This window comes from Baudoinia panamericana, assembly GCF_000338955.1.
Source record: "Baudoinia panamericana UAMH 10762 unplaced genomic scaffold BAUCOscaffold_11, whole genome shotgun sequence".
In the NCBI taxonomy this organism is placed as follows: domain Eukaryota; kingdom Fungi; phylum Ascomycota; class Dothideomycetes; order Mycosphaerellales; family Teratosphaeriaceae; genus Baudoinia; species Baudoinia panamericana.
In genome coordinates this window covers 430,079-453,371 of record NW_006911267.1, presented here as the reverse complement: position 1 = coordinate 453,371, position 23,293 = coordinate 430,079, and the positions used below count along the sequence as shown (strand labels likewise).

The window sequence follows — 23,293 nt, the reverse complement described above, 5'->3', positions numbered from 1 at the left end:
CATCAACAAATGACTGTGTTTTATGTAGGCCACACCATGCGCATCTGTACCATCGCTGTCTCTGGCGATCTTTAGATCGAGAGGCTTGGGCTCTGAGCGGTGCCCAGAGACCGAGCATTCTGCGCCTTGTTAGAAGACCGCGATGGTCCCTATCTAAGTAACAAGGCAAACTTGGTCGAACCATAACATATGGGTCAAATTGCATGTTGCGGCTAAACAGCATCCAAAAGATCGGGGCCATTTTCTACTGCCCAAAGCATATGCGCTCAGTGATGCCATTACCGGAGGCCTGGTGTGAGTATATCACCACCAATGCTCTGTTCCAGATCTCTGCAACATCGTCTTCAACAACTGTGTCAACCGTCCGAGCGAGTCGGTGATCGATGCTTGAGTAGCGACGAGGGCGGCCTGACTAGCCAACTCAACATAGAGTACAGCCATCGCCACGACGAGGACGAAAACGGCAAATGCTACCACACTGACCGCAAGTGGCGTGTTAACGTACACTGGTATTGCTGGTGAACCGGTAGTCGCATTTTGCTTGCGCGGTTATTGTCGAATTGTCGTGGTTTGGGCTGAATATCGAGGGCGAGTGGTGGCATCAATAAGAGGTGGCTGGAGATGAAACGTGAGAGAAATTTCGAAGGTGTAGTCAATCTTGTCTAGTCTATGCACCCCTTCACATGCCACGACCGCCCTCTTTCGCTGCATCAGTCTCTCTTGGCTTCCCTTTGAGCGAACCGTTCGTCGCCACGCCGTCCTTCGAGCGCCGTTCGTCCGCAAACTCTAGTCCGCGCACCAAGACTCCACTCAATGCCTCGAGCGCGGCCACGAACGCGCACAACAAGCTTGCAATGGCAAAATTAGTGATGCTCTGGCCGATATCGAGCCAGGACCCTTCATCCCTGACCTCCCAGAAGAACCGTAGCGTGAGGTAGTCTCCAATGCCCATAACGACAGCGAAAAGACTTCCTCCACGCAACCGAAGCCGATGTGTCAATATCCCAAGATTCGCCGAGACTAATGCGAAGGGTGCGAGGATCTTCAGCACAAGTAGCGCGCCTTGGCTGAAGGGGTCAAAGACCGGGAGCAGCCTGTATACTGCGTCAAGGGAGAAAGACGAGATTGAAGCGATATTGCCCGTGCTGAAGAATGCCGATTGCAGTAGGTAAATGAAGAAGAGGCAAATGCGAGCGTCGGAAAGAGTTAGCGATCGGTAGTCGCCTTTCTTGAGCGCCTCTTCGCGGTCACTAGCAACATCAAGCGCAGGTGCTAGCGGGCTGCTCAACTCGAGCGGTGCTTGGTCCAGTTCAGACGCGTGAGGTGAGAAGTGCTGATGTATGCGATGCTCGAGACGGACCCACGAGATGAGAGTGGTGGCGATGGCGAAGTAGAACAGGCCTTCGTACGAGATCGTCAAGATGATGAACATGGGCCCGAACGCAAGGAAGATGACAGCCAGACGGTGAAGGTAGTGGTCGCGTGGTTGCAGAGCGTGCAGGAAGGGGACAACCAAGGAAGCAACTACAATTTGTTAGCATGTCTCACTTACCCAGCGCAAGCATACAACATAGCCACGATACAGTGATACGTAGAGCTGTCGTGGAGGGTTGCACTATGTCTTGCGACTAACGTACCTAGAGTGATCCAGCCTAGCATCTGCGTGCCCAAAGGTAGGCCTTGCTTAGCCTGCAGAGAAGCGATGCTTGACCGTGTAACGAACATTGCGAGCGCGACCAAGCCGACCTGCGAAGGCCGTGGTCAGCATTGTAGCATACGTGAACAAGCAAACTGTAGACTTACTTGGACGCCCAAGATTGTCCTGCTTAAGCCATCCGCCTTTGGAGCGCTCAAGCCGTCTTTGCTCGGCGCGGCCGAAACAAGCAGACTCTTCTCGAGCGCGATGTAGACCACGCCCAAGACCAGTATCAATGCACCACCAAGCCAGATAAGACTCGGAGTCTCAACTTTGATGGCTGGAAGCAGAGTAAAGACACTCATGGAAACACAACTAAGCGCCCAAGTGATGCAAAGGAGACCGTTATCTTTAAGGAAATCTAGGCCGTAAGTAGCAGGCCAAGCCGCACCAAGTAAGTAGCAGATTGTGTAGATTTCGCGATGATAGTAACTTTGCACCTACCTTTCCATCAGCGCACCGTCCGTCTACAGGCTGCGGCTTCTGCTGACGCACCATTACTTCGAGGATGCCCAGGTAAGCTGCAATGTTGAATGCGAGCTTCCAAGCGTCCTGCTGCGATAGCTTCGAGAACAACCTTTTCCTGCCCTCGGAGAGCGCCTTTCGGCGTACGAAGACTTCTTCCCAGAAGAGCGCCGGAAAGAAAGCGTACAAGTAATACGTGAAAGGAGAGGACTGAATGAAAAGGAAGCTGTACAGGGCCACCAACGCGGCGGTGAAGACAGCCGTGCTTGCGACGGTCCGTTCGGCATCGTACTGGCCGTCAAGCATGTACGCATCCACTGCGGTGGTGAAGGCAAAGGCGATCCAGCCGGCATAGCCTAGAGTCACCAGAGTCCGGAGGAAGAGCCAGTCGTATGTTTGCAGGTACCGCAGACCCTCCAGTCCCTGCTGAATGAGCTCGTCGGCGGCTGCAATAGCGTTCTGATACTGCCCTTTGCTGATGGCTGCTTCCACTGATGCTAGGCGACGGCTTGGCGTCTGTTCCGCGCTTGCAAAATGCCTGTATGGCCTGTACTGCATGACAATAGCCTTCTTCTGCTCCTCCTTGACACGATACATTTCCAGAATCTGGCGCGCATTGACAAGGATGGCTTTTGCCTTCTCGCTGTCGTCAGCGCTGAGATATTCGAGCGGCAGCTCGCCGACTGAGTTCACAGGAAATTCCAATCCGGCAAGGTACGCCATCAATGCTGCAACATCTGCCTGTGCAACATCGTGACGCTGTACATGGTCAAGATGCCAGTCATGTGAGAAGCCGTCCTCGTGGCCTGGAGCCACGCCATTTGAGACGACTGGTTTCGCTACGCCAGCGCCCCAGGCGATGAGCGGCGTGCGGGTGTTGTCTGGATGGCCGTCACCATGGCTGCCCCAATCGCTCATGCCATGATCAGCTGTGAAGACATAAGCGGTCTCACCGTCGCCGTAGAAGTCATCGATGAGCTCGGTGATCTCTCGGACACCTTCGTCGACGATCTTGATGTTGTGAAGGTACTCGCGCGAGTATGGCCTGTACGAATGGCCTGTCGTGTCCAATCCAAGTAGGTGGAGAAAGATGACAACCTTGTCTTCGCGAAGGCGTGCATTCAAGTCAGTGTCCGTTCGGGCCTTCTTGAAGAGCGCCTTGACCCGGTCGAACACCCAGTAGTCCAGCTCCGTGGCGTCCTTGCTAAAGTCTTCGAACTCCGCGCCATACATCTCGTCCGTAACACGCCCGGGTACCGCGCCTGTCGAGAACATCGGCAGGATATCAGGACTACCCCATTGCCATGTATGTGCGCTTCTGTTGAATACGCTGTCAAAGTTGACAGGGTTCAGCTTCCAGCCTGTCGTGACGGCAGACACATCCTCATACAAGCCTGCAATCAGCGCAACATGGCCCGGTCTGGATTCAGTTGGCACACGCGTATGCGAAACACCAAAGGTGCCGTGCTGTAGTACTCTGGACCGCAGGAATGGTGCTAATGGGCGGAGCTCGTCGGCAGACGTATCGTTGGCTGAGGGAGACGGGTCGGGGAAGGATTGGAATGCTTTGTCGGCGCGCAGACCGTCACCTTGCCGTGCCTTTAGCCTTCGACTTCAACCTCTCAACAAGCACATCACAACATACCGACGTACAGCACTAATCGCTTAGCTGGGGCTTTCGGAGCATCGACGCTGAATGCTTGCATGCCACTGACGATCGGGCTGCGGAAGTAGACATCGAAAATGGACAGCAGGTAGACGAGGTGGAAGACAATGGCGACACCAAGGAAGCCGCGACGACCGAGACGAGCCATGGCGAATATAATCCTGACGCCCCCCAAACTGTAAGTGAAGGTGGAGCGCAGCGCGTCTATGGGAAACGTGGTGCGGCGGATTTCCGCTGTATGAGCGCCGTGACGGTACGCTACTCTCGAAGGAGGTGTCGTGGCCGCCTACATGTACGTTCCAAATGGTTCCTGATGAGTGGCCAGACAACGATTGCGCATTCAACAGTGAGGTATGATATGCTGGGAGACGTTGGAACATATCAAGGCTGTCCACTTTGATGGTGGAGAAGTGAACATGATATTGGCCAATGTCGTCTTCCGGCTTTCAACAGCTACGATTAACGGCTTCGAACAACATCATGCTGCTGTGATTTTGCTATGTTTTGCCTGATAGCATCGAGTCCAGGTATTTTACATAATGACACCACACACAACTGAGTACCTCTTCCCCGGAGTATCTCGAATTGGATTATCTTATCGAATCCACCAACATGCCTCGAGCACCGCATTATATTTCGCGCTCGAAGTTATCCCACGGGTACAGCCTCTTGGTCGGTTCAGCTTGCGGATGGTCAACCTGCAGCAAGTAAATGTAGGCAGAGTCATCCGCCTCATCCTGCGACGCTGCCTGCAGCCCCAACTGCCACAGCGTATCAGGGTCCGGCAACTCCCCACCTTCGATCAAGAAGCGCTCGATGAATCGATGAAGTCCTGCACCGGGAATCGATCTCCACCGTCTTCCCTCGGTAGTTCAAATGAGTACTCTGTCCCGCAGTCGTCACTGTAGAAAATGCCGCGCGGTTTCACAACGCTTGAATGTGGAAGCTTTCCACCTGTGCGCAAGAAAGTCCGTTACCAGTTTCCTTCCATGAGCGACAAATACTACAAGTTCTTTCGACGCAGCGTGTTGCGGTGTCGGAGCAACGGGCTAACAAGCTCTTCCTCATCAGCCGCAAGGGTACTCAGTCCTAGATCTGCCAGGTGATTCCATTTACCGTCATAAGCAGTCGATGATCCCAGGAAATCATACCAACGGAGGTATATGTCCACTTTGACAATAACATCCTCGCGTAGAGATTCTGGAGACATAGGTGTCGGCCCTTGCACCTTGAGAACCGGCAAGTTCTTCGCGCACCGCAAAAGGGCCCGATCTGCGCCTCCCGTCATGGTGTTGAATGCCTCTTCCGTGCGCGAGAAGTCCTTGTAATCACAGTAGTAGTAACCGTTCTTCGCCACCTTCCAATCTTCCATCTTGATTCGCAGACGTTCCAGGGCTCCTCAAGCGCGAACCAAGCATCTCCCATCCCGTAACTGTCGAACATGCGCCACGACACAGTATTGAGAGTCAAGCTGGTCAGGGTGATCCCTCCTCGTCTTACAGCTGCAGCAAGAGAGCGAAGTTCATAGATTATGGTATTCTTTCTCTCGATGTCAGCCAACGCATCACAGAGTGCCGCTTGAAACGCGGTCACAGGCCGGCAACCCGATGCTATAGCGCTTCCGCGAAAGGGTATCGTAACGTCTTTGAGGTCCGGACATCCTCTGAACAAAGCTCCCAAGGCAGCTGAGTCCTACTCCTCTCTGACCATAGCTTTCTGTTCGTCTACGAGCTCAGCGAATGCTTTGTACGCCGACATGACGCTCTCTAGGTCCTTCCATCCTCGCGCCTCCTCCACTTGCTTGCGCGTTTGGCGGAGGTATGCACGCCGGTAACGCGGACTTCCTGAGTTCTCGTATCCGGCATCTCCTGAGGAGGAACATGCCCGCATCCGGAAATGCCACTTTCTTTCTCCTAGGTCTGAAGTTCCAGTCCTGTCGGAAGCGGTCTCCATGGAACAACAGTGATTCCACTTGCTGAGAGAACTTTGGGTGTTTGACCAGGTGGTGTAGGCTGTCCAACTTGCTGCGTTGTAGTACACAAGTTCCTCATTTGGGACGTGATCTTCGCCGATTTTGGCGAAAAGTGTACAGGTCTGCCGTAGATTCAGAACATCGTGAGCAAGTTGAAGATATTGTGTACGATCTCCGGAGGAAGCGTGTCGAAGATGCCACGGGGTGCAGGCACCGTGGGTTACGGAAGTCTCCTTCGTCCCATTCCTGAGCCTGATACACTGATGTAAGCTGTCAAGGGCGGAGACTGAGAAATTATACAAAGACATTTGTTTATACTATCGAAGCGTGTGACGTCGGGCTGTCGACGCGCTAAGAACGCGACCAGCGTGACCGTGCCCAAGTCCAGCTAGGAATTCATGGCTAAGGTACAATTCGCGCCGACATCGCTTAATGACATGTTCTCCATCCTCTCGTTGATGAATGAGCTTTGTGGTGTGTCGGCGGGGGTCGGCGACAACAAGGACAAGAGGTGAGAACGATAGCACAATGTACGCCTTTAGCTGCACAGCGAAAGTGCGCTTCAGTCATGAACACAACCGTCCCGTGGTGCGGAACACAACGCCTTTCTTTCCCGGTTGAATGGGGGTATCTCAAAGTCACCAAGCGCTTTCTGCCTTGCTTCGCCCTGTACGCCGATCAGAACGACCTGAGAGCACCTCATTGTTGAAGAGAATGCCGTCACGACCACTGCCATAAACGCCACGCCTGCTTTTCCCATCGCCACCCTACCCTCAAAGTAGACTTTTTCAGCTCTTCGAATGCCCATCAGCGGCCGGCAACCCTGCTGTTGCCGCACCAGTACCCGTCCCAGGGACAGCTGGAACATCGGTTCCTTCGTGCTTCAACCCATTGACTTGGGCGCTGCCATTAACCATCCTCTCCTCACCTTTGACGCCTTCCACCCTGAGCCCCTCGAACAGTGGAAAGATGCCTCTCTTCTCCCGGAAATCATTGTTTACAATATTGACCAGAAACCAGCTCTCAGTGATCTCATTGATCAGTCTGCGGCTCTCGGACTCCTCATCGTAACACTTCGACCACTCTTGTCCAAGATGGTAGAATTCATCTCTCCACGCCAGGAAGGACACCGTTTCGACGATCGTAGGCTGAACAATCTCTTTACCTGGAAAGACGCCCCATGTCACGGCATTCGGACCGCCGTCGGAAGAAGTGTTGGTTTTCAGCTCGCCGGAAGCGTTCACGGCGTAGTACGTAATGTCTTGATCGGCGTTCATACGCTCGAGTAGAGTTGGCAATATTGCCGGATGAACCAAGACTTCAAGGTAAGCCTTCTGATAGACGTAGCCATTCCGTGGACCCCATCCGTACGCAGGATCTGTGCTCTTCGCGCCATCAACGGCGGGTTGAGAGTTGATTGTCAGCAGTCCGCGCGAGTTAAGATTAATCAGATCGTCTTTGAGCACGTCGGCTTCCATGCTGATGGGTGCTTCGGACCATGGTAGTGTCTCCACACGGCCGCTCATGTAGCTCACGAAGAGGTCCGCGATGTCTTGCAAGGACTTCGGCTCACCCCACAGCTTGCGATTGTGCTCGTTTGTACCCTTCAAGCCGATACCGTACGCATCGAGCCCGCCGAAAGCTGGTGAGCGAGAGTCACCCCAGCGTCCGTTGGGAAATTCATCCCATTCTTGCGTTCGAGCGACGTAGGACTGCTTTCTGTTTCGCCAGAAGATGGGTCGTACGTTCTCATCTTGTCGATTGCGGCCGAGACTCTGTCTCCATGGAAGTGGCTTCAGGTCTGGGTGGTGCACATCCGCGGATGGTGTCATGGACAGCTCTTCGAGAACCATAAGAGTTGAAGCTGCCAGGTTCATAGTATAGAAATGAAGATGCATCGTCACGCCACTGTCCAAGATCTTGCGACAGAGGTCGGCAACGAGATTCTTGCCAACTTCGCGCACCTGCGTGTCGTCACTCTTAACAGGATCTAACTTCTCCATCCACTCCGGCGGTATTCGGCATTGGGTCCAGTTCGCACGTCGTAGAAAAGAGTCGTATGTCTGGATTGGCATGATGCCCGGTATTATAGGCACACTCTCCGGTACGCCAGCTTCACGAACCTTCTTGCACCAAGAGATGAAGGTATCTGCGTCGTAGCTCATCTGAGTAATAATGAACGTCCCTCCGGCATCAATCTTCTCCTTCAAATACGGGATGTGCTGGTCCGCATTCGTCTCGTCATCGCAGCCCTCCGGGTAGCCTGCAACGCCGATATCGAAGTGCCCACCGTACTTCTTCCGAATATACCGCACAAGATCTCTCGCGTACCGAAACGCCGTACCTTCCGTCTTCTCCCATCGCTCCTTTTCTCTCGGGGGATCGCCTCGCAACGCCAAGATGTTCGTACAGCCGGCTTTGTAAGCGTCTTCTAATGCTCCATCGATCTTGCTTTGTGCCATATCCGTGCAAGTCAAGTGCATGCAGGTCTCCAAGCCATAAGCGGACTGGGCCACTTTCACCATTTCGCACGTGAGGTGGGACATGCGACCACCAGCACCCCAAGTGATGTCGATGAACGCCGGGCCGAAGGAATGCATGCGGTCCATGCGGTCGTAGAGGTTCTGTACACCCTGCGCAGTCTTCGGTGGGAAATACTCGAAGGAGTATGTTGGCCGGCCCTCGGCGTGAGCCTGGGCCAGCTTCTTCGTGATATGCATCTTTGTAGTCGCTCAAGCCGCTCCGTTTGTGTCGGCGTGATCGTGATGAAGTTGTGGAAAACTCTGCTTTTTGGTGAGACGCTTAGCAAACAATGTCTCGCAGAACAATAGGTAGGCTTGTCGGCCGGTTACAAAGAGTGAAAGATGACATACCAGTCTATCTCGCTTGCTGATGCTCTTCCTCAAGTTTATAGACAGTAAAGACAGTATGCCGCCGTGCAATAATCGCTCACACGATCAAAGTTTCCACTTGCGCGAATCGTCTCAGAGCGCTGAGTAGCGCTTGTGATCGGTCAACTCTCTTCCTTGGTACAATGTCATGTCGCTTGCGGAGGATGAAGGATGATTAGAAGAAGGCGGAAGCCTCCATCATCTCAGATAGTAGGCGAACATAGTCAAAGAGGCGAAGGAAGTATCCTTCGGGTCTAAATGAATAGGGCAAACTTCTGGGTTGAATTTCTGCAAGGGTTGCATCACCCCTCACTCCACCCTCCACCCCCACTGCGCCACTACCGCCGTCTCGGTGACACTGACCTGTCGATCATCAACCCCAGCTCCGGGCAGTAGAAACGCTCCCAACGTTCCATAGCGCCTAACCTGTAACGCCTCAGGCTTTGTCCAGTTCACGACTGCGAAACGTGGCCATTGCAGGCACGAACTCGTGGGGCCAGCTGGCACCTTGCTAGATACAATTACAGCTTGAGCAAGCCATCTGCACAGCAGGGAGTGATCTATCCGCAACAATGCCTCCCATCCCGCATCAGCGCGAAAAGCGCATCGTCGGCACATCATTAAAGATGTACTTCGATCTCCCCAGCACTCTCCGTTACATCGGCGCCGTGGCGCAGCTCGCCTCCGCCGCGGACAAGGCCAATGTTGACTTCTTCGTGATCCCGGATTTCGTCACATTGCTACCCTCTGCCGAGAAGCTCAGGAGCACTTCCGTCCAGCTCGGCGCCCAAGACACCTTCAGCGAAGACAAGGGCGCTTTCACCGGCGAAGTCAGTCCCGTTACTCTCGCTCAAGCAGGCGTCAAGATCGTCGAGATCGGCCATGCTGAGCGGAGACGACTGTTTGGGGAGAGGGACGAGGATGTGGCGAGGAAGGCCGCAGCGGTTGTGCGAAATGGCATGACGCCGCTTATCTGTATTGGGGAGAAGACTAAGCCGTCCACCTCCAGCATCTCGCAAGCTGTTGGGTTAGCAGTAAGTGAGTGCAAGCCACAGATTACTACTGCGCTCTCAGCTGTTCCGGATGACGCGGAAGTTATTCTGGCGTATGAACCCGTGTGGGCTATTGGAGCGGCGGAGCCTGCTGGTGCGGATCATGTTGTGGCTGTGGCGCAGAATCTGCGAGCGCTGGTGGAGGACAGAAGAGGGAGGACGCGGATTTTGTATGGAGGGAGTGCTGGACCTGGAACGTTTCAGAACTTGAAGGACGGAGTCGATGGGTTGTTCTTGGGGAGGTTTGCCCATGATATCAGTAACCTGGAGAAGGTGATTCAAGAGATGAGCGAGCCTTGAAGACACGACCGTCCGCTAGACCATGCGTAGTGAAGTGCAGTTACTGTGCTCGCTAGAGACCTGAAACATCAACCTGCATACCTTTTGCTGGGGCCACGTGACGGTAACGGACTGCAACTTCCATTTCTGCGCATCGGGCTTAGCAACCGATGGAGGATGACGCGGCACGCTTTATCCTCCGACTCCTGAACATGGCGTCGGTGTAGGCAACCGAGCGGCATTCGGTGTTCCAAGACTCCCGGCCAAACATACTATTGCGACCACAGTCCAGCACACAGCTTACCGTCACCACGAGAACGTTTCCTGGTATAAGCATCGCTGCCGTTACCCACAACGTCGCTATGAACAACGGTGGAACGGCCAGAGCCGCGAAACGTAACCACGCCGTTAATACTGGTGAAGTCGAACGTGTTGGACGACATGATCGACTTACTCAAAGTTCACCAAAATGATACTGACGTTGAACTTACATGGTCGGTGGCGGCGTTGGGTGGATTAGCCCAGGTGGATGAGACGTAGGGCGGCCGTGCTGCGCACTTTGTGGACATAGAAGGGTTGCTGTGGAAAGACTCTTTTTGCGGTGCGCGACGACATCCCGAACCGGTTGTCACGTTCCAGAAACGGGACAAGCAGTCGATCTCCCCGCCACACTATTTCTCCCCGGCCACTCAAGCGGAACGGGCCTGTCGGCAGATTGGGGTGTCGGCTGTCGGGTTTCAAGTGGGGGAGTACCGGCTGAGCTACCAGTGAACGGCAACGCCTCACTCAGCGTTCATTCTGTCTCAAATCAAATTCTCCGCTCATCGTGCAATCAGAAGTGAGGTACAGCCGCAGTAGTCGTGCATGCATATAAGCCTCGTTCAGTGTTAGACTCGTGTGAAAGGATCCTGCTCGTGCGACACAGCTCGAATCGGCGGTTGCTTGGCAGCTAGCGCGGACCATAAGAGGAGCTCGGGCCGCAACAAGGGCTCCAGCCTTCGGATCGCAAAGCGCAGCTTGGAAGTTGGTTGTGTGAGGCGTTGCGCTCAGCAGTCGTTGCCATTTCCCTCCCTCGCATTGGCCATCGCCATCTCCCAGCCTCGCCACATCATTCGCTACACATACTTCCAAGATTCGGGAGCGAGCTAAACTTGAAGCCTCCTGCACACCACCCGCTTACCCATCACGCGCATACCTAGAGCCTGACACCATCACCCGTCCCCTCGTGCTCTGCCTCCCCTCTTCCTTCCTCCCTCACCATGTTCTTCAAGCGCCTCAGCCGCTCGCGATCGAACAGTCAATCATACGTCGACAGCAGCTACCACTCCCCGCACGACAGCAAGACCAACTCCGCCAGCTACGACGACGGCAAGTTTGCCAGCGACAAGTACGCCATTGCCGGCGAGTCGGACGGACATCTGCCGCCCTCATCACGTGGAGACAATCGTCCGTCGCAGCTGAACGATCCGGCGCTGAGTAAAGAAGCCAGCATGTATGCGCGCCAGAACCAGCCGACGGAAGTGATGGGCGGTCAGCAGTATGCGAGTCCGCCGACCAGTGCGGGTGGGCCGAGAAGTGGTGGCGGCGGCGGCGGCGGTATGACGAATGGGTACGATAGTGGATATGGGAGTGGTGGTGCTCACGTTTCGAACAAGCACGAGCCGACTCCAGATCTGTTGCTGCAGGCGTTCAACCAAGCGCTGCGACCGTACACTGACAAGGTGGAGACGCTGGAGAATGAGATTGCGGATTTGCGGGCGTACATTGACCAGCTCGAGAACCAGCGAAATGATGTCTTCGCCTGGATTGACAAGCGAGGATTGCGACCGGGTGAGCTAAAGCATACTTTCGCGCAGAGGATACATTTACTAACGTTGCGTAGACGTCCCACCATCGATCGCGCAACAGATGGACAACGCCTCGCACGCATCATCCACCACCCACGCAGCCGCGACATTAAACGCGCAGCTCGACCGCAAAATCACGATCGTCAACTTCGACCTACACCGTCTACAAGACGACCTCAATGACTCACTCCCCACCCCATCCTTCTCCGCCTGCATGCTCAAATTCCTACCTGACATCTCCCGCCTAAGCTCTCTGCCAAGCGGGCCACGCTACGCCTTCGACTTACTACTGAAGCTCGGCGGCAACCTCAACAGCCACGGCGGGCTCGAAAACGGCGACGAAGATGACCTCGCCGAACGCCGCGCCTTCTACTCCAAACTCGACGGCGCCATGGTGGCCGTCGTGCGCGGACGCTTCAGCGAAGAAGGCGAGAGTTGGGGCGTGCAACGGGAGATCAAGCGAATTGAGAAGACGGGTGCTTATCTACGAAACTGGGGCGTTGAGCCGTACTTCCCGCATACGCTGGAGGTGATGCGGGATGGCATCGGCAGCAGCGGCCACGGCGGGCATGGAAGTCATGGAGTGCATTCTGGTGCGCAGCAGAGCGAGCAGGCGACTGCTGGTGGCGCCGCGCCGGACTACCAGTAGGATGGTAGGAAGGTGAGCGGTGGCCGCAGCGTGAGCGGGGGGACTACGGTTGTAGTTACGGAGGCGAAGGTCGGCATTGTTTGCACGCCTAGGAAGGTGCGAAGTGCGCCGGCAAAGAGTGAGGACGGGCATGGGCGGAAGGTGAGTTGGATGGAGGATGTGCGGTAAGGTGAGCACATTCGAGGCTTGGTGCTTGGCAGGCGCCGGGAGGCTCCCATTCAGAGTGAGCGGCAAGCTGTGCTGTCAAGCACGGGGGTACATCTCAAAAGCTTTGCCCGATATAACGGCTGACGAACTTTATGGCTTTGCTTCGAAGATGAAGTTATAGTGTAATCTTCAGTCCGGTATATAGCGCGGAGTACTGGAAAAGGGCCTCCGCAAGCTATACAGTCATGGACTGTTCCCTTCGCGCTCCTGACGGCAGGATATGTAGACGTGCTGGCTACAATGCTGACTGCCAAGTGGGAACCGATATATCTTGTTGAGCGCCGAGGGTTTGCTTGCTCACGTGATCCTCAAGTCTGCCGTGCTCTGATATGTAGGTAGCAACTCGGCTTACACCGGAACATATGCAGACTGCCTCGGGTGACTCGATGCATATTGGCCTCGGCTTGCTGCTCTGCTCGGTCCACGCACGGGACAGGGTGTTGACGCCACCAGTATGCTCATCCCATGGGGTAGCCAGACATCCTGCGGAGCTGCATGCCGTACACCGACACCATCCATATGGCCTCCTCTTCCTCTTCTTTTAGAACATCTCGCTCAACTGACAATACGCCTTCCATGTAGATCCGTGCAACATTGATTTAAGGTTTATCCAAGTCCCTCCGTCCGCCCCGCCAACGCCTTTTGTGCGACGGCGAGACCCCACCGAGGGCACTACTGAGATCTCTCCACAACCGTTCGCGACGATGGCCTCCAACATCACGCGAACCGCCGTATCCAAGAAACAAGCAAACAACCGGTTAGGACAAATACAAGGGCACATGGGTTCAACAAGCAATGGCGAGGCAGCGTCTGCCTTTAGTGCAGACGTCGTACCTCAGGCGCCGGAGGACCCGTTGTTCGGGTTGATGGCAGCGTACAGAAAGGACACTTCGCCCGACAAGGTGGATTTGGGTATCGGCGCATACAGAGACAACAATGCCAAGCCGTGGGTTCTACCTGTAGTGAAGCAGGTGAGCACCATCGCATATCTCCCGTGATGTTATGTATGTCGCGTGCTCACTCCATGCGCAGGCCGACGAGCTGCTAAGGAAGGATCCCGACCTGAACCACGAATATCTGCCGATTGCTGGACTGGCAGACTTCACCTCCGCCTCGCAGAAACTTATCCTTGGCAAGTCATCGCCGGCCATTGCAGATAAGCGCGTCGTCTCATTACAAACCATCTCCGGCACCGGTGCTGTCCACCTCGGCGCCCTCTTCCTATCAAAGTTCTACAACCCGTCCAACCCAGAAGCGAAAGCGATCTACGCCAGCACACCGACATGGGCCAACCACAACCAAATCATCACAAACGTCCACCTTCCAATGAAGAACTACCCTTACTTCTCCAAGGAAACCAAAGGTCTCGCTTTCGACGGCATGATGGAGGCTCTATCATCCGCACCCGACGGCAGCGTCATACTCCTCCACGCTTGCGCGCACAACCCCACCGGCGTCGATCCCACGCAGGACCAATGGAAGCAGATCGCACAAATAATGAGGCGCAAAAACCAGTTCCCCTTCTTCGACTGTGCGTACCAAGGCTTCGCATCCGGATCTCTAGAAACGGACGCCTGGGCGATCAACCACTTCATCGAGCAAGGTTTCGAGCTCATGATCGCGCAATCCTACGCCAAGAACTTCGGCCTTTACGGTGAGCGGGCAGGCTGCTTCCACTTCGTTGCCGCACCTTCCCCAAACGCTCAAGACGAGATCAGCAGAGTCGGCAGTCAACTCGCCATCCTGCAACGAAGTGAGATCTCCAACCCACCAGCCTACGGCGCGCGCATCGCTTCGCTCGTGCTGAATGACGACGCGCTGTTCGCACAGTGGGAGGAAGATCTACGAACCATGTCCGGCCGCATCATCGAGATGCGGAAAGCGCTGAAGTCAAAGCTCGATGAGATGGAGACTCCTGGCACTTGGAACCATATCACGGATCAGATCGGCATGTTCAGTTTTACCGGGTTGAATGAGCAGCAAGTGCAGAAGCTGCGGGAGAAGTTCCATATTTATATGACGAAGAACGGCCGTATAAGCATGGCTGGGCTTAATACGAAGAATGTGGAGTACTTCGCCAAGGCTGTCGACAGTGTGGTGAGGGAGACGGAGAAGTAGTCACAAAATCCGTAACGCAGTGACTGGTGTAAGTGTGATGGAGTCTTGCAGTGGGGTGCATCTGGTCGGAGTTGGCAGGACCGGTGTGCTTTTCCGGGCTGTGGCTGTACCATATCTATGCCAAGACCTCAAGGGAAGGCTTGACGCAAGGCTTGCATGTGGCGTGTGGAAAAGCATTGCGTGGTCTCAATTGTTCGGGAACCTTGGTGTATACCGGAGTAAACCGAAGCCTCGTCACCATTGGTGATCTACAGCTATAAACAGTAGCAGGTTCTCCGCAGAACCATGACTGATGAGATTGCTGTGCTTGACGTGCTGCAGACGCCGAGACGTCCAGACTGACATTATGCGCGAAATGCTCGATGGTGCTTCACTTCGAAGAGTTCAGACTAGGCTCAGAAAACCAAATCCCACACAACCAAAAACGAACAAAAAGCGCACGTCGCATAAAAGATCGCCTGGGCCGTGCTCCTCCTCTCGCTCGCCCTCTTCAGCTCCTTGTTACCTTTACCCACATTCTCCGTGGTCAAGTACGAGTCCTGTACCAGCTGATCGATACTCTCTGCCTGCGCCTGCAGGTTCTGCACCAGGCTACCCTGCAACTCGCTGATCTCCAGGATGCTGCGTTCGGCGGCGGCAATCTGGTCGAGTTGGGAGTTGTAGTGTTTGATTAGCTCGCTATTCTCCTCAGCGAAGACTTGTTGCTGCTCCTGCGTGAGCTCGGGTGGATGACCGTCAGCTTCACCGCCGGATGAAGTGGTGTCGTAACCATTCGGCATGGATTGTCGTTTCCGCGTCGGCGGACTACCGTGCTGCATCATCTCCTCATCATCCTGCGCATACGGTATCCCACCGGCTGCCAACCTCGACTTGTAAAGCACACTCTTACTCTTCTCCACCTCCCTTCCCAACCTCACCTCCATCATCTCTCCCTGCACACTCCCCGCCTCCCCCAGCTTCGCTTGCAAATACATGATTACACTCTCCCTATGCGCCGCGAGCACCTTCCCCTCGGCATCCTGCCGTTCCTCGTCGGGACTCTTCGCGGTCACTGCCCCGCCCGCGGCCCATCGACCTAGTGCTCCGAGGCCGCCGCGTGCGCGTTTGGAGAGAGCGACGGAGTCTTGCGTCTGTCTTCGGACTTCTTCCGCTTGCTTGAGACTTTCAATTGCACCGTTGAGTTGGCGGAGCAGTTGCTTGGATTGCGCGTCGATCTCGTCGCGCTCGCTGTCAGTGAGGGGGCGGCTGCGGTCGTGGTTGGAAGGGTTACTGGATAGGTGTTTGCGCCGGGATGGAGGGGCGGTGGAGAGGTAGGCGGGCCGGATGGAGCGGAGTTCGCGGGTTAGGTCGCGAATGCGGGCGTTCTATATCCGATTAGCAGTGGTTCTGGAGTGCTGTTGGGAGTCTTTCGTACGATGCTGTACGCTTCTTGTAGGAAGCTGTTGATCTTGGTAAAGTCATACTGATGCTGTAGTACCAGCGATGCTCCCTTTCCCTTCAGGCAGATGTTGAAGTCCGGTGTTATGTCTGTCATCCTGACCTTGACTCCGTCTGCTAAGCTTGGCGCTCGATGTGATTCAAGCATGCAATTAATGTACCATAGGTGGTGTTGCTTAAGGGCAGCCCGACGCGAGCTTTATGCCTCGTGCCGAGGTACTCTCACGTCAACACTCGACCAAACTCCAGCAACACACAATTGACACAGGTTGGGAGTGACATATCGCTGCTGCCAGACGGTATCGACTCTGAACAACAGAGTGATGACGCATACTTCCTTGTCTCAGTCGACGGCAACAGGATCTCAACTGGCCGCTTTCTGTCAACTACTCCAGAAGCATCACGAGCCGATTCGACTGAACACGAGGTGAAGGCTAAACTAGATGACGAGTGTTGAAACACAGATGATCTCAGTCTTCATTATTGCACTCACAGCTTGCTCCTGCCAATGACGGCAGATTGCATCTTGCCAATCTGCTCAACCGCCTCCGCCACCATCTCATCAATAATCACCTTGGCGCTCTTCTTCTCGTTCACAACCGCAGCCGCCTTGCCCATCAGGAACGGTCGCGCATTGTCCATCGTCTCGTCATCAATATCATCACCCATCCGCTCGAGATCATGCTCAACCGGAATGTGACCCTTACCGGTCAGCTCCTTAATGTCGTTTTGCCGGTTCTCTTCCCAATTGTCAATGTACGGATTCCGTCGTACACGGAGTGGGCGGCCGGTGAATATGATGGTGCGAACGTTGTCATCGAAGCCAGAAGTGCGGACAGCCTCTTGATGCGCCTTTGGCGCACCGGCTTCTTCCGAGAGCACGAAGCGGGTGCCGATCCACACGCCAGAGGCACCAAGCGCCATCGCTGCAGCCAGAGATTGGCCGTTGAAGAGACCACCAGCTGCAATGACTTGTACGGGCCTGCCAGTCATTGGGCTAGTCTTGCCCCGGCACATGGCGGCGACGGTGGGGATGAGGATGGTAGTCGGGACATCACCAGTGTGGCCACCACCTTCGCCACCCTGAGCGCAGATCATATCTACGCCGAGATCGAGACACTTCTGGACGTGCTTGGGGTGGCCGATCATGTTCATATACAGCACGCCGGCGCCGTGGAGGCGCTGAACAACGTGCTTGGGCGGCACGCCAACAGCGGAGACGAAGAGCTTGGCGCCGGAGTCGATGATAATACCAACGAGATCGTCAAGCTTGCCCTTGGTATAGTCGTAACTGCGTGGATCACATGTCAGCCGTCTGACATAATACGTGAGCTTTCACATGTCAGTGGTGAACGTACTTGGTCTTGCGTGCACTGCCGCCGACTTGAGGCAACAGAAGATCAACACCAAACGGTGCGCTCTTGTCCTTCAAGTAGCCCTTGAGCTCGGCAATCTGCTCGCGAAGCATATCTGGGGTGTAGCCAACACCGCCAATGACACCAATACCGCCAGCGTTGGAGACGGCAGCTGCGAGCTTAGGGCCGGCGGCAACGTTCATGCCAGCAAGCATGATAGGATGGTTGATCTTGAGAAGATCGGTAGTAGTCGTGCGGATCTGCTCTGCGCTGATTGTCAGTCTATATGAACGCCGTGTTCGCTTTGGTGGGCTTACGTGGAGACGCCATGGTTGCGGTCGTAGTTGCTACGTGGATAGTACGGGAAGATAAACGATAACAAGGTGGAGGTTACTGAAGGTCAATTGCGAGGTGAGCGCGTTCACAGATCGCAACGATCGCCGTATTAGACTATCGAAGGGAGCGGAGAGTGTCTGGGGCTTGGGGTACAGTAGGAAGCTGGGCCTCGGTGGCTCTGCTTGCCGAGGCATAGACGCGGCGCCGAGTGGAGGTTGTCGGCGGTCGGTCATGTGACGTACCCTACAGCGTTGCACTTGATGAGAACCCCTATCAGCAGCGCAGTCCAGGCATATTTTGGCTGGTGTCACGAACAGAAACCCTTCGAATCTGTCACTTGTTTCACATGGTTACAGTTCCAGTGTCAAACACACGGACTCTAGGGATCTGCGTGGTCATGGCAGGGCCGTTCCGCCCCGTGTCTCGAGTCATGTCGACAGCGCTCTCTGGCCCAAGACTTAAAGCGTATTGATTGGTAGGACGAAGCACTCCTGTGCCACTCTGTTAGAGTATATAGTGCGCTGAACCGTGGCTTACAGTGCTCCTCACACCGGTCTAGAATATGTAAGTATGGCTGTAAGGGTTAGCGACAGAAATTCGGCATAAGTCTTTCCAGCATGTTGCGGCATCCAACAGCCAGTGGCCAATTAGCGAACGTCCACACGCATGCAACTTGGCCAGGATGAGGATCAGGAGGTACCAGGAATTATGTCTTCCGACTAGGAAGCAAGTGGTTACAATCCGCGATTGGCGTCCATCCGCCACATCAAATGCAAGCAGTGCAGCTACGGCAGGCTCGTCCAGGACCATACGACCTCCCGATGGAAGTGGTGCTCCACACCCGCATGCACGTCGCCATGAGCTGGGCGTGTATAAGTATACCACCGGGCTGATGGCAAAGTAGGCGTCGAGGTCACTAGCACAAAGGCCTCAACTGACTCTCACATAGATCTCCCGGCTTCCCACGCTCAGCGCGACTATGTGCGCTTGGCTGGAAGTCGTACACCACGGAGCGGATTCATCAGACTGTGTCAACGTACCTTACATCCGTCCAAAAACGCCATCTCTTGACCGTAGACGAAAGCGGCTCCGCACACTCAGTATTGCAGTACGCGTATTTAATGGCAATGCAAGCTTGCGAAGAAGTCAAATCGGCGCGAAATGTCTTCGTACAAATGCTCTTCGCGTCACTGTCTAAGTCTAGGGGCAGAGATTCTCGCATGTCACCAAGTTATCGGTCCGATAAAGTCTCACAGTTGGTGCTGCAGATATACCGTGAGCCGTCCGGCGCCGCGCTCTCTCGACCCTTTGCTCAGATTGACTTGCGGCATGTGCTGTTGTCCAACGTTTGTGTGATCAGGATCAAGGCCTTTGAAAGCTGGGGCCTTGATATCTCGATCTCCGGCCACCTGAACTTGGGTGTCCTAGCGCCATCTAAGCGAAATGGCGACACTGCAGAATACCGGGGCACTGAGGAAGCAATGCCTTATCTTTTTGATCGACTAGTCGCTGACACCACCGCCAAATTGTCTGGGCAACATTTTGATAACGCATATGATGCGCTACGCTTGGCTGAGAACGAACTTCTGTCTAGCCTCCAAGGCTCGGATCTTGCAGGCATCCTCGACTTTACTGCGCTTGAGCTTACCGCTGTGAATAACCGGAGACGGCGCTTCACCCAGTCTATCTTGCTGTACGCAGATGGTACACCACATTACACGACTCCACCTCGCAATGCCCTTCCTTCAGCGGCGCAGGACGCAGAAGCGGATACCTGTGTCTCTAACATCACCTTAGAGGGTGCTCAGGCGCAAACGGAAACCACGCCAATCATTATGCGCGCCCAGGAGTTCCGGACGCTGTATGTATTGAATCCCTTCCATTGCCTCTTTCAGTCGGAGCGGCTAATTCTGGCTTAGCCATACTGAAACAACGCGCAAACTTGGGATCCCCTCTGCTCAGGTAACGTTGAGTATGGACAATCCTTCATCTTCCGAGAAGGAATACTGCAGCGTTGATATGGCGGTCGAGCAATTGGAAATGCATTGCCAGAGGACTGACCACACTGCACTGCTCGGATGCCTGTCAGCAGCTGCCGCGCTTTCAGAGTCGTTTCCCAAAGTGTTGACCCTAAACCTAGAAGCCAGACCGTTACAGATACAGAGTCGGTACAATAACGAGCTGAACGAGAGCTTTGCCGCAACCGTGACGTTACACGTTCGCGGCTTGAGGTTCCCTAGGCCAACCGTCCGACTCCATAACGTGGACCTACACTATGGGCAGGTCAGGATCAACAGCCTTGGGCCTGAAAGTGTTAGGATGAGACAAAAACTAGCCATCGGTTTCCGCACGGCCGTGAGACACCCTGGGAGAGGCTTGACGATCAGCTCCCCGAAGAGCTTGTCCGACGAGATCGGGCGGATCTTCTATCTTGCATCCAATACCGCTGAGATGCTTGCCTCAAGGATGCCCTTTGAGCGCCCTGAATCAGTTCCCAGGCTCATGTCGGAGGCCATTCTACGCGTATTGCAAGTGCAGAATATGGTTCCTGAGGTGGACCATGTTCAGATCGCAACGAAGCTCTACAACGCGGATGGCACAGTCCGGAGCTTGTTCACAGATGCTGCCACTGCCCAACTTGACCCTCAAGGGGAGCCAGACGATGTCGACGTAGCGTTGGTCGACAGAGAAACTGCTCAAGTCGACGATCCCCGAGATATTCCTGCAATGAAGACTGCAGCTGGGCAGCGGATTTCCCATGAAGAGGCCGCTGCGCACCCAATAGGTGCTCCACCGTTTAGTACACGTCGAGATGCGCCCGAACTACCGCGGGAGGCACAGAACACAGCCGTTGTACGAGACCTGGACTATCAACAGGAAGAGTCTGAGCCCTGGCTAGAGGAGCCGCGAGACTCCGAGGAAGATACATGTGCCACAAATGACCATGTGGCATCTGAGCGCAGTACCAACGACAGAACCGGAAAGGAACTAGCCGCCGTGAGAAAGGAGGATAACCCAGGTGTGCCGCTTGCAGACAGCGGCGAGACATCGGCGAGTGGACCTACGAATGAAGGGTGAGCGTGCAGTCACGTTATCAGAGATCTACTGGCTGATAGGGATAGATTCCGCGTACTCGAAGAGCATACCGGGTTTCAGAGATACGGTTTGAGGACAAACTGGGACAAGCCACCACCCACACATCCGGGCATGGACTCATTCGTTCCGCAGACTATGAGGGGCAACACAGAGTGCGGCATTCGATACATTCGAAGCTTTTCCTACAGCATCATGGCCGCGGTGCCTGACCAGCCATCCGTAGCAGTTGCTTTCGCTACAGGCCCGCCAGCAACCGAGAGCCTTCTGACTGGCTCGGACACTCTAAAACTGATTCTGCGCTCAAGACGCTTTACGAAGTCGAATGGCGTTCGAGTTTCTCCGCCACTCTCGGCTACCCTACGCTTTCCCACCTTGAAGGGGCTGGCTTGCGCCCGTTACGGGGCATGCGACGTCATAATAAAGAGCACTGGGCATTTACTCGATAGCAAAAAGGACGACGACGGAGGGCAAAATCTTGCGAGCATTCTGCTAGCGCTCACCGACCGCCTGAAGACAATCATTTTTCCGATTCTTGCAGACGATGCCACCAGCAGAAATTGTGATGAGTTGGCATGTCACGTGGCCAATGCACTGAAGGGAGCCCGCAAGATCTTTCCAGAAGCTCTGCGTCCAAGAATGTTTGTCGTTGAGCTTCGTCAAAAGCGCCTAGCTGAGCGCCGCGCCGGTCTCAAACTGTTGGGCGTTGGGAAGTCGGACTGCAGCGGAAACGCATATCGTGATACCACGTTTCTCGCACTCGGCAGTAACATCGGCGAGCGACTGCAAACCATCGAGGAGGCATGCCGTCTAATAGATAAGTCTGGCGAGATACGTATCACTGGAACCAGCCCGCTGTACGAAACCAGACCCATGTACGTCGAGGAGCAGGATTTGTTCCTGAATGGTGTTTGCCAGGTAGGTTGAAACATCCAAACCACAGCTCATACACCACTAATACCGCCTGAAGGTAGATACTTCGTTGGGACCGACCGAGCTTCTCGACAAGCTACAGGCGATCGAACAGCAGCTTGGCCGGGTGAAGACGGTTGAGAAGGGCCCGCGTAGTATTGACCTAGATATACTGCTCTACAAGGGAAAGCGATTGGCAACTGAGCGGCTCACAATACCACACGCTCTGATGCATGAGCGCGAATTTGTTCTGCGACCGTTAGCGGAGTCAGTACCGCCGCCAAGCCCCTTTCCCTTTGCGTGGATGAAACTGATACCTTCCGCAGCATCACCCAAGACGTGGTTGATCCACTCAACGGATCCGCCGTCAATTTGTTACGAACAGTGGAGAGCAAACCACGAAACATGTTCCCTTACACACCACTGGGCCCGGAGAACGCTGCAATCAGGGCTATCGACCCCCAGCGTCCAACCCGCATTATGTCCATCCTGAACATGACACCAGACTCGTTCTCCGACGGTGGCACTCACTTGACCACCGACTCCGAAGCCCTCAAGCTCACGATAGCGCGGCATATCGCCGGAGGCGCCACTATCATCGATGTCGGCGGACAATCATCGCGACCAAACGCACCGGACGTCACGGCTGAAGATGAGTGTCTGCGAGTACTTAAAGCGATCGAAGCGATCAAGTCTCTTCCGGAGGCGAAGGATGTTGCCATCTCAATCGACACCTACCGTGCGACGGTCGCCGAGGCAGCGATCAAAGCAGGCGCACATATCGTAAATGACATCTCCGCCGGACTTCTCGACCCGGAGATGCTACCGACAGTGGCAAGACTGGGTTGCACGTACGTGATGATGCATATGCGTGGCACACCCGCCACGATGCAAAGCGATGAGAACACCTCCTACCCGGACGGACTTGTTAGAACCATGATCGGGGAGCTCAGCGCCCGTCTTAATGCGGCGCAAGCCGCTGGCATCCGTCGCTGGCGGATCATTCTCGACCCCGGTATTGGTTTCTCAAAGACGCAAGAGCATAATCTCGAGATCTTGCGCCGACTACCGGAGCTCATCAATGCGCCTGATCTGCAGAATATGCCTTGGCTGGTTGGCAGCTCAAGGAAGGGCTTCATTGGTAAGATCACCGGTGTTGAGACCGCTAGGGAGCGGACCTGGGGCACCGCGGCTACAGTGGCGGCTGCTGTACAAGGTGGAGCGGACGTTGTAAGGGTGCATGACGTGAAGGAGATGGCGCAGGTGGCCAAAATGGCGGATGCGATGTATAGGCGGCAATAGTTGAAGGCGATATGGT

General features: G+C 54.9%; 9 protein-coding genes across 9 annotated transcripts; 4 read left to right on the top strand and 5 right to left on the bottom strand.

Annotated features, from left to right (window-relative positions):
* Positions 1–629: 629 nt before the first annotated feature.
* Positions 630–4,004, bottom strand: BAUCODRAFT_37024 (uncharacterized protein). Its single transcript, XM_007681035.1, has 5 exons — positions 3,807–4,004; positions 2,192–3,750; positions 1,804–2,136; positions 1,638–1,746; positions 630–1,524 (listed from the first exon to the last, which is right to left on the bottom strand). The coding sequence occupies exons 1-5, from the start codon at positions 3,973–3,975 to the stop codon at positions 680–682; spliced, it is 3,015 nt and encodes a 1,004-aa protein (XP_007679225.1). The 5' UTR covers positions 3,976–4,004; the 3' UTR covers positions 630–679.
* A 1,123-nt stretch (positions 4,005–5,127) lies between these two features.
* On the bottom strand, positions 5,128–6,234 carry BAUCODRAFT_237253 (uncharacterized protein). Its single transcript, XM_007681343.1, has one exon. It carries the CDS (start codon positions 6,105–6,107, stop codon positions 5,520–5,522), a length of 588 nt encoding a protein of 195 aa, XP_007679533.1. The 5' UTR covers positions 6,108–6,234; the 3' UTR covers positions 5,128–5,519.
* A 113-nt stretch (positions 6,235–6,347) lies between these two features.
* On the bottom strand, positions 6,348–8,935 carry BAUCODRAFT_237275 (uncharacterized protein). Its single transcript, XM_007681342.1, has 2 exons — positions 8,673–8,935; positions 6,348–8,582 (listed from the first exon to the last, which is right to left on the bottom strand). The coding sequence occupies exon 2, from the start codon at positions 8,517–8,519 to the stop codon at positions 6,588–6,590; it is 1,932 nt and encodes a 643-aa protein (XP_007679532.1). The 5' UTR covers positions 8,520–8,582; positions 8,673–8,935; the 3' UTR covers positions 6,348–6,587.
* A 327-nt stretch (positions 8,936–9,262) lies between these two features.
* Positions 9,263–10,042, top strand: BAUCODRAFT_76279 (uncharacterized protein; the record flags this gene model as incomplete). Its single annotated transcript, XM_007681202.1, has 1 exon — positions 9,263–10,042. The coding sequence occupies one exon, from the start codon at positions 9,263–9,265 to the stop codon at positions 10,040–10,042; it is 780 nt and encodes a 259-aa protein (XP_007679392.1).
* Positions 10,043–11,619: 1,577 nt separating this feature from the next.
* Positions 11,620–12,517, top strand: BAUCODRAFT_75837 (uncharacterized protein; the record flags this gene model as incomplete). Its single annotated transcript, XM_007681177.1, has 2 exons — positions 11,620–11,851; positions 11,904–12,517. The coding sequence occupies 2 exons, from the start codon at positions 11,620–11,622 to the stop codon at positions 12,515–12,517; spliced, it is 846 nt and encodes a 281-aa protein (XP_007679367.1).
* A 911-nt stretch (positions 12,518–13,428) lies between these two features.
* On the top strand, positions 13,429–14,842 carry BAUCODRAFT_26640 (uncharacterized protein; the record flags this gene model as incomplete). The annotated part of the gene is made up of 2 exons (XM_007680955.1): positions 13,429–13,695; positions 13,757–14,842. The coding sequence occupies 2 exons, from the start codon at positions 13,429–13,431 to the stop codon at positions 14,840–14,842; spliced, it is 1,353 nt and encodes a 450-aa protein (XP_007679145.1).
* A 198-nt stretch (positions 14,843–15,040) lies between these two features.
* BAUCODRAFT_568173 (uncharacterized protein) lies at positions 15,041–16,376 on the bottom strand (the record flags this gene model as incomplete). The annotated part of the gene is made up of 2 exons (XM_007681341.1): positions 15,041–16,206; positions 16,257–16,376. 2 exons carry the CDS (start codon positions 16,374–16,376, stop codon positions 15,238–15,240), a joined length of 1,089 nt encoding a protein of 362 aa, XP_007679531.1. The 3' UTR covers positions 15,041–15,237.
* A 168-nt stretch (positions 16,377–16,544) lies between these two features.
* On the bottom strand, positions 16,545–18,308 carry BAUCODRAFT_37020 (uncharacterized protein). Its single transcript, XM_007681034.1, has 3 exons — positions 17,952–18,308; positions 17,638–17,899; positions 16,545–17,570 (listed from the first exon to the last, which is right to left on the bottom strand). The coding sequence occupies exons 1-3, from the start codon at positions 17,962–17,964 to the stop codon at positions 16,769–16,771; spliced, it is 1,077 nt and encodes a 358-aa protein (XP_007679224.1). The 5' UTR covers positions 17,965–18,308; the 3' UTR covers positions 16,545–16,768.
* Positions 18,309–19,190: 882 nt separating this feature from the next.
* BAUCODRAFT_150674 (uncharacterized protein) lies at positions 19,191–23,277 on the top strand (the record flags this gene model as incomplete). Its single annotated transcript, XM_007681340.1, has 5 exons — positions 19,191–19,831; positions 19,890–21,044; positions 21,093–21,981; positions 22,034–22,242; positions 22,302–23,277. 5 exons carry the CDS (start codon positions 19,191–19,193, stop codon positions 23,275–23,277), a joined length of 3,870 nt encoding a protein of 1,289 aa, XP_007679530.1.
* Positions 23,278–23,293: the final 16 nt, after the last annotated feature.

Bases quoted from the DNA above. Each gene is read 5' to 3' on its own strand.
- BAUCODRAFT_237253 (XM_007681343.1), bottom strand. From the start codon at position 6,107: ATGTCTTTGTATAATTTCTCAGTCTCCGCCCTTGACAGCTTACATCAG.
- BAUCODRAFT_237275 (XM_007681342.1), bottom strand. From the start codon at position 8,519: ATGCATATCACGAAGAAGCTGGCCCAGGCTCACGCCGAGGGCCGGCCA.
- BAUCODRAFT_37024 (XM_007681035.1), bottom strand. From the start codon at position 3,975: ATGGCTCGTCTCGGTCGTCGCGGCTTCCTTGGTGTCGCCATTGTCTTC. The intron at 2,137-2,191 runs GTGCGTCAGCAG...ATGGAAAGGTAG, and splicing joins TGGGCATCCTCGAAGTAATG to GTGCAAAGTTACTATCATCG. The intron at 1,525-1,637 runs GTACGTTAGTCG...AACAAATTGTAG, and splicing joins GCTAGGCTGGATCACTCTAG to TTGCTTCCTTGGTTGTCCCC.
- BAUCODRAFT_37020 (XM_007681034.1), bottom strand. The intron at 17,571-17,637 runs GTACGTTCACCA...TGATCCACGCAG, and splicing joins GGCAGTGCACGCAAGACCAA to TTACGACTATACCAAGGGCA.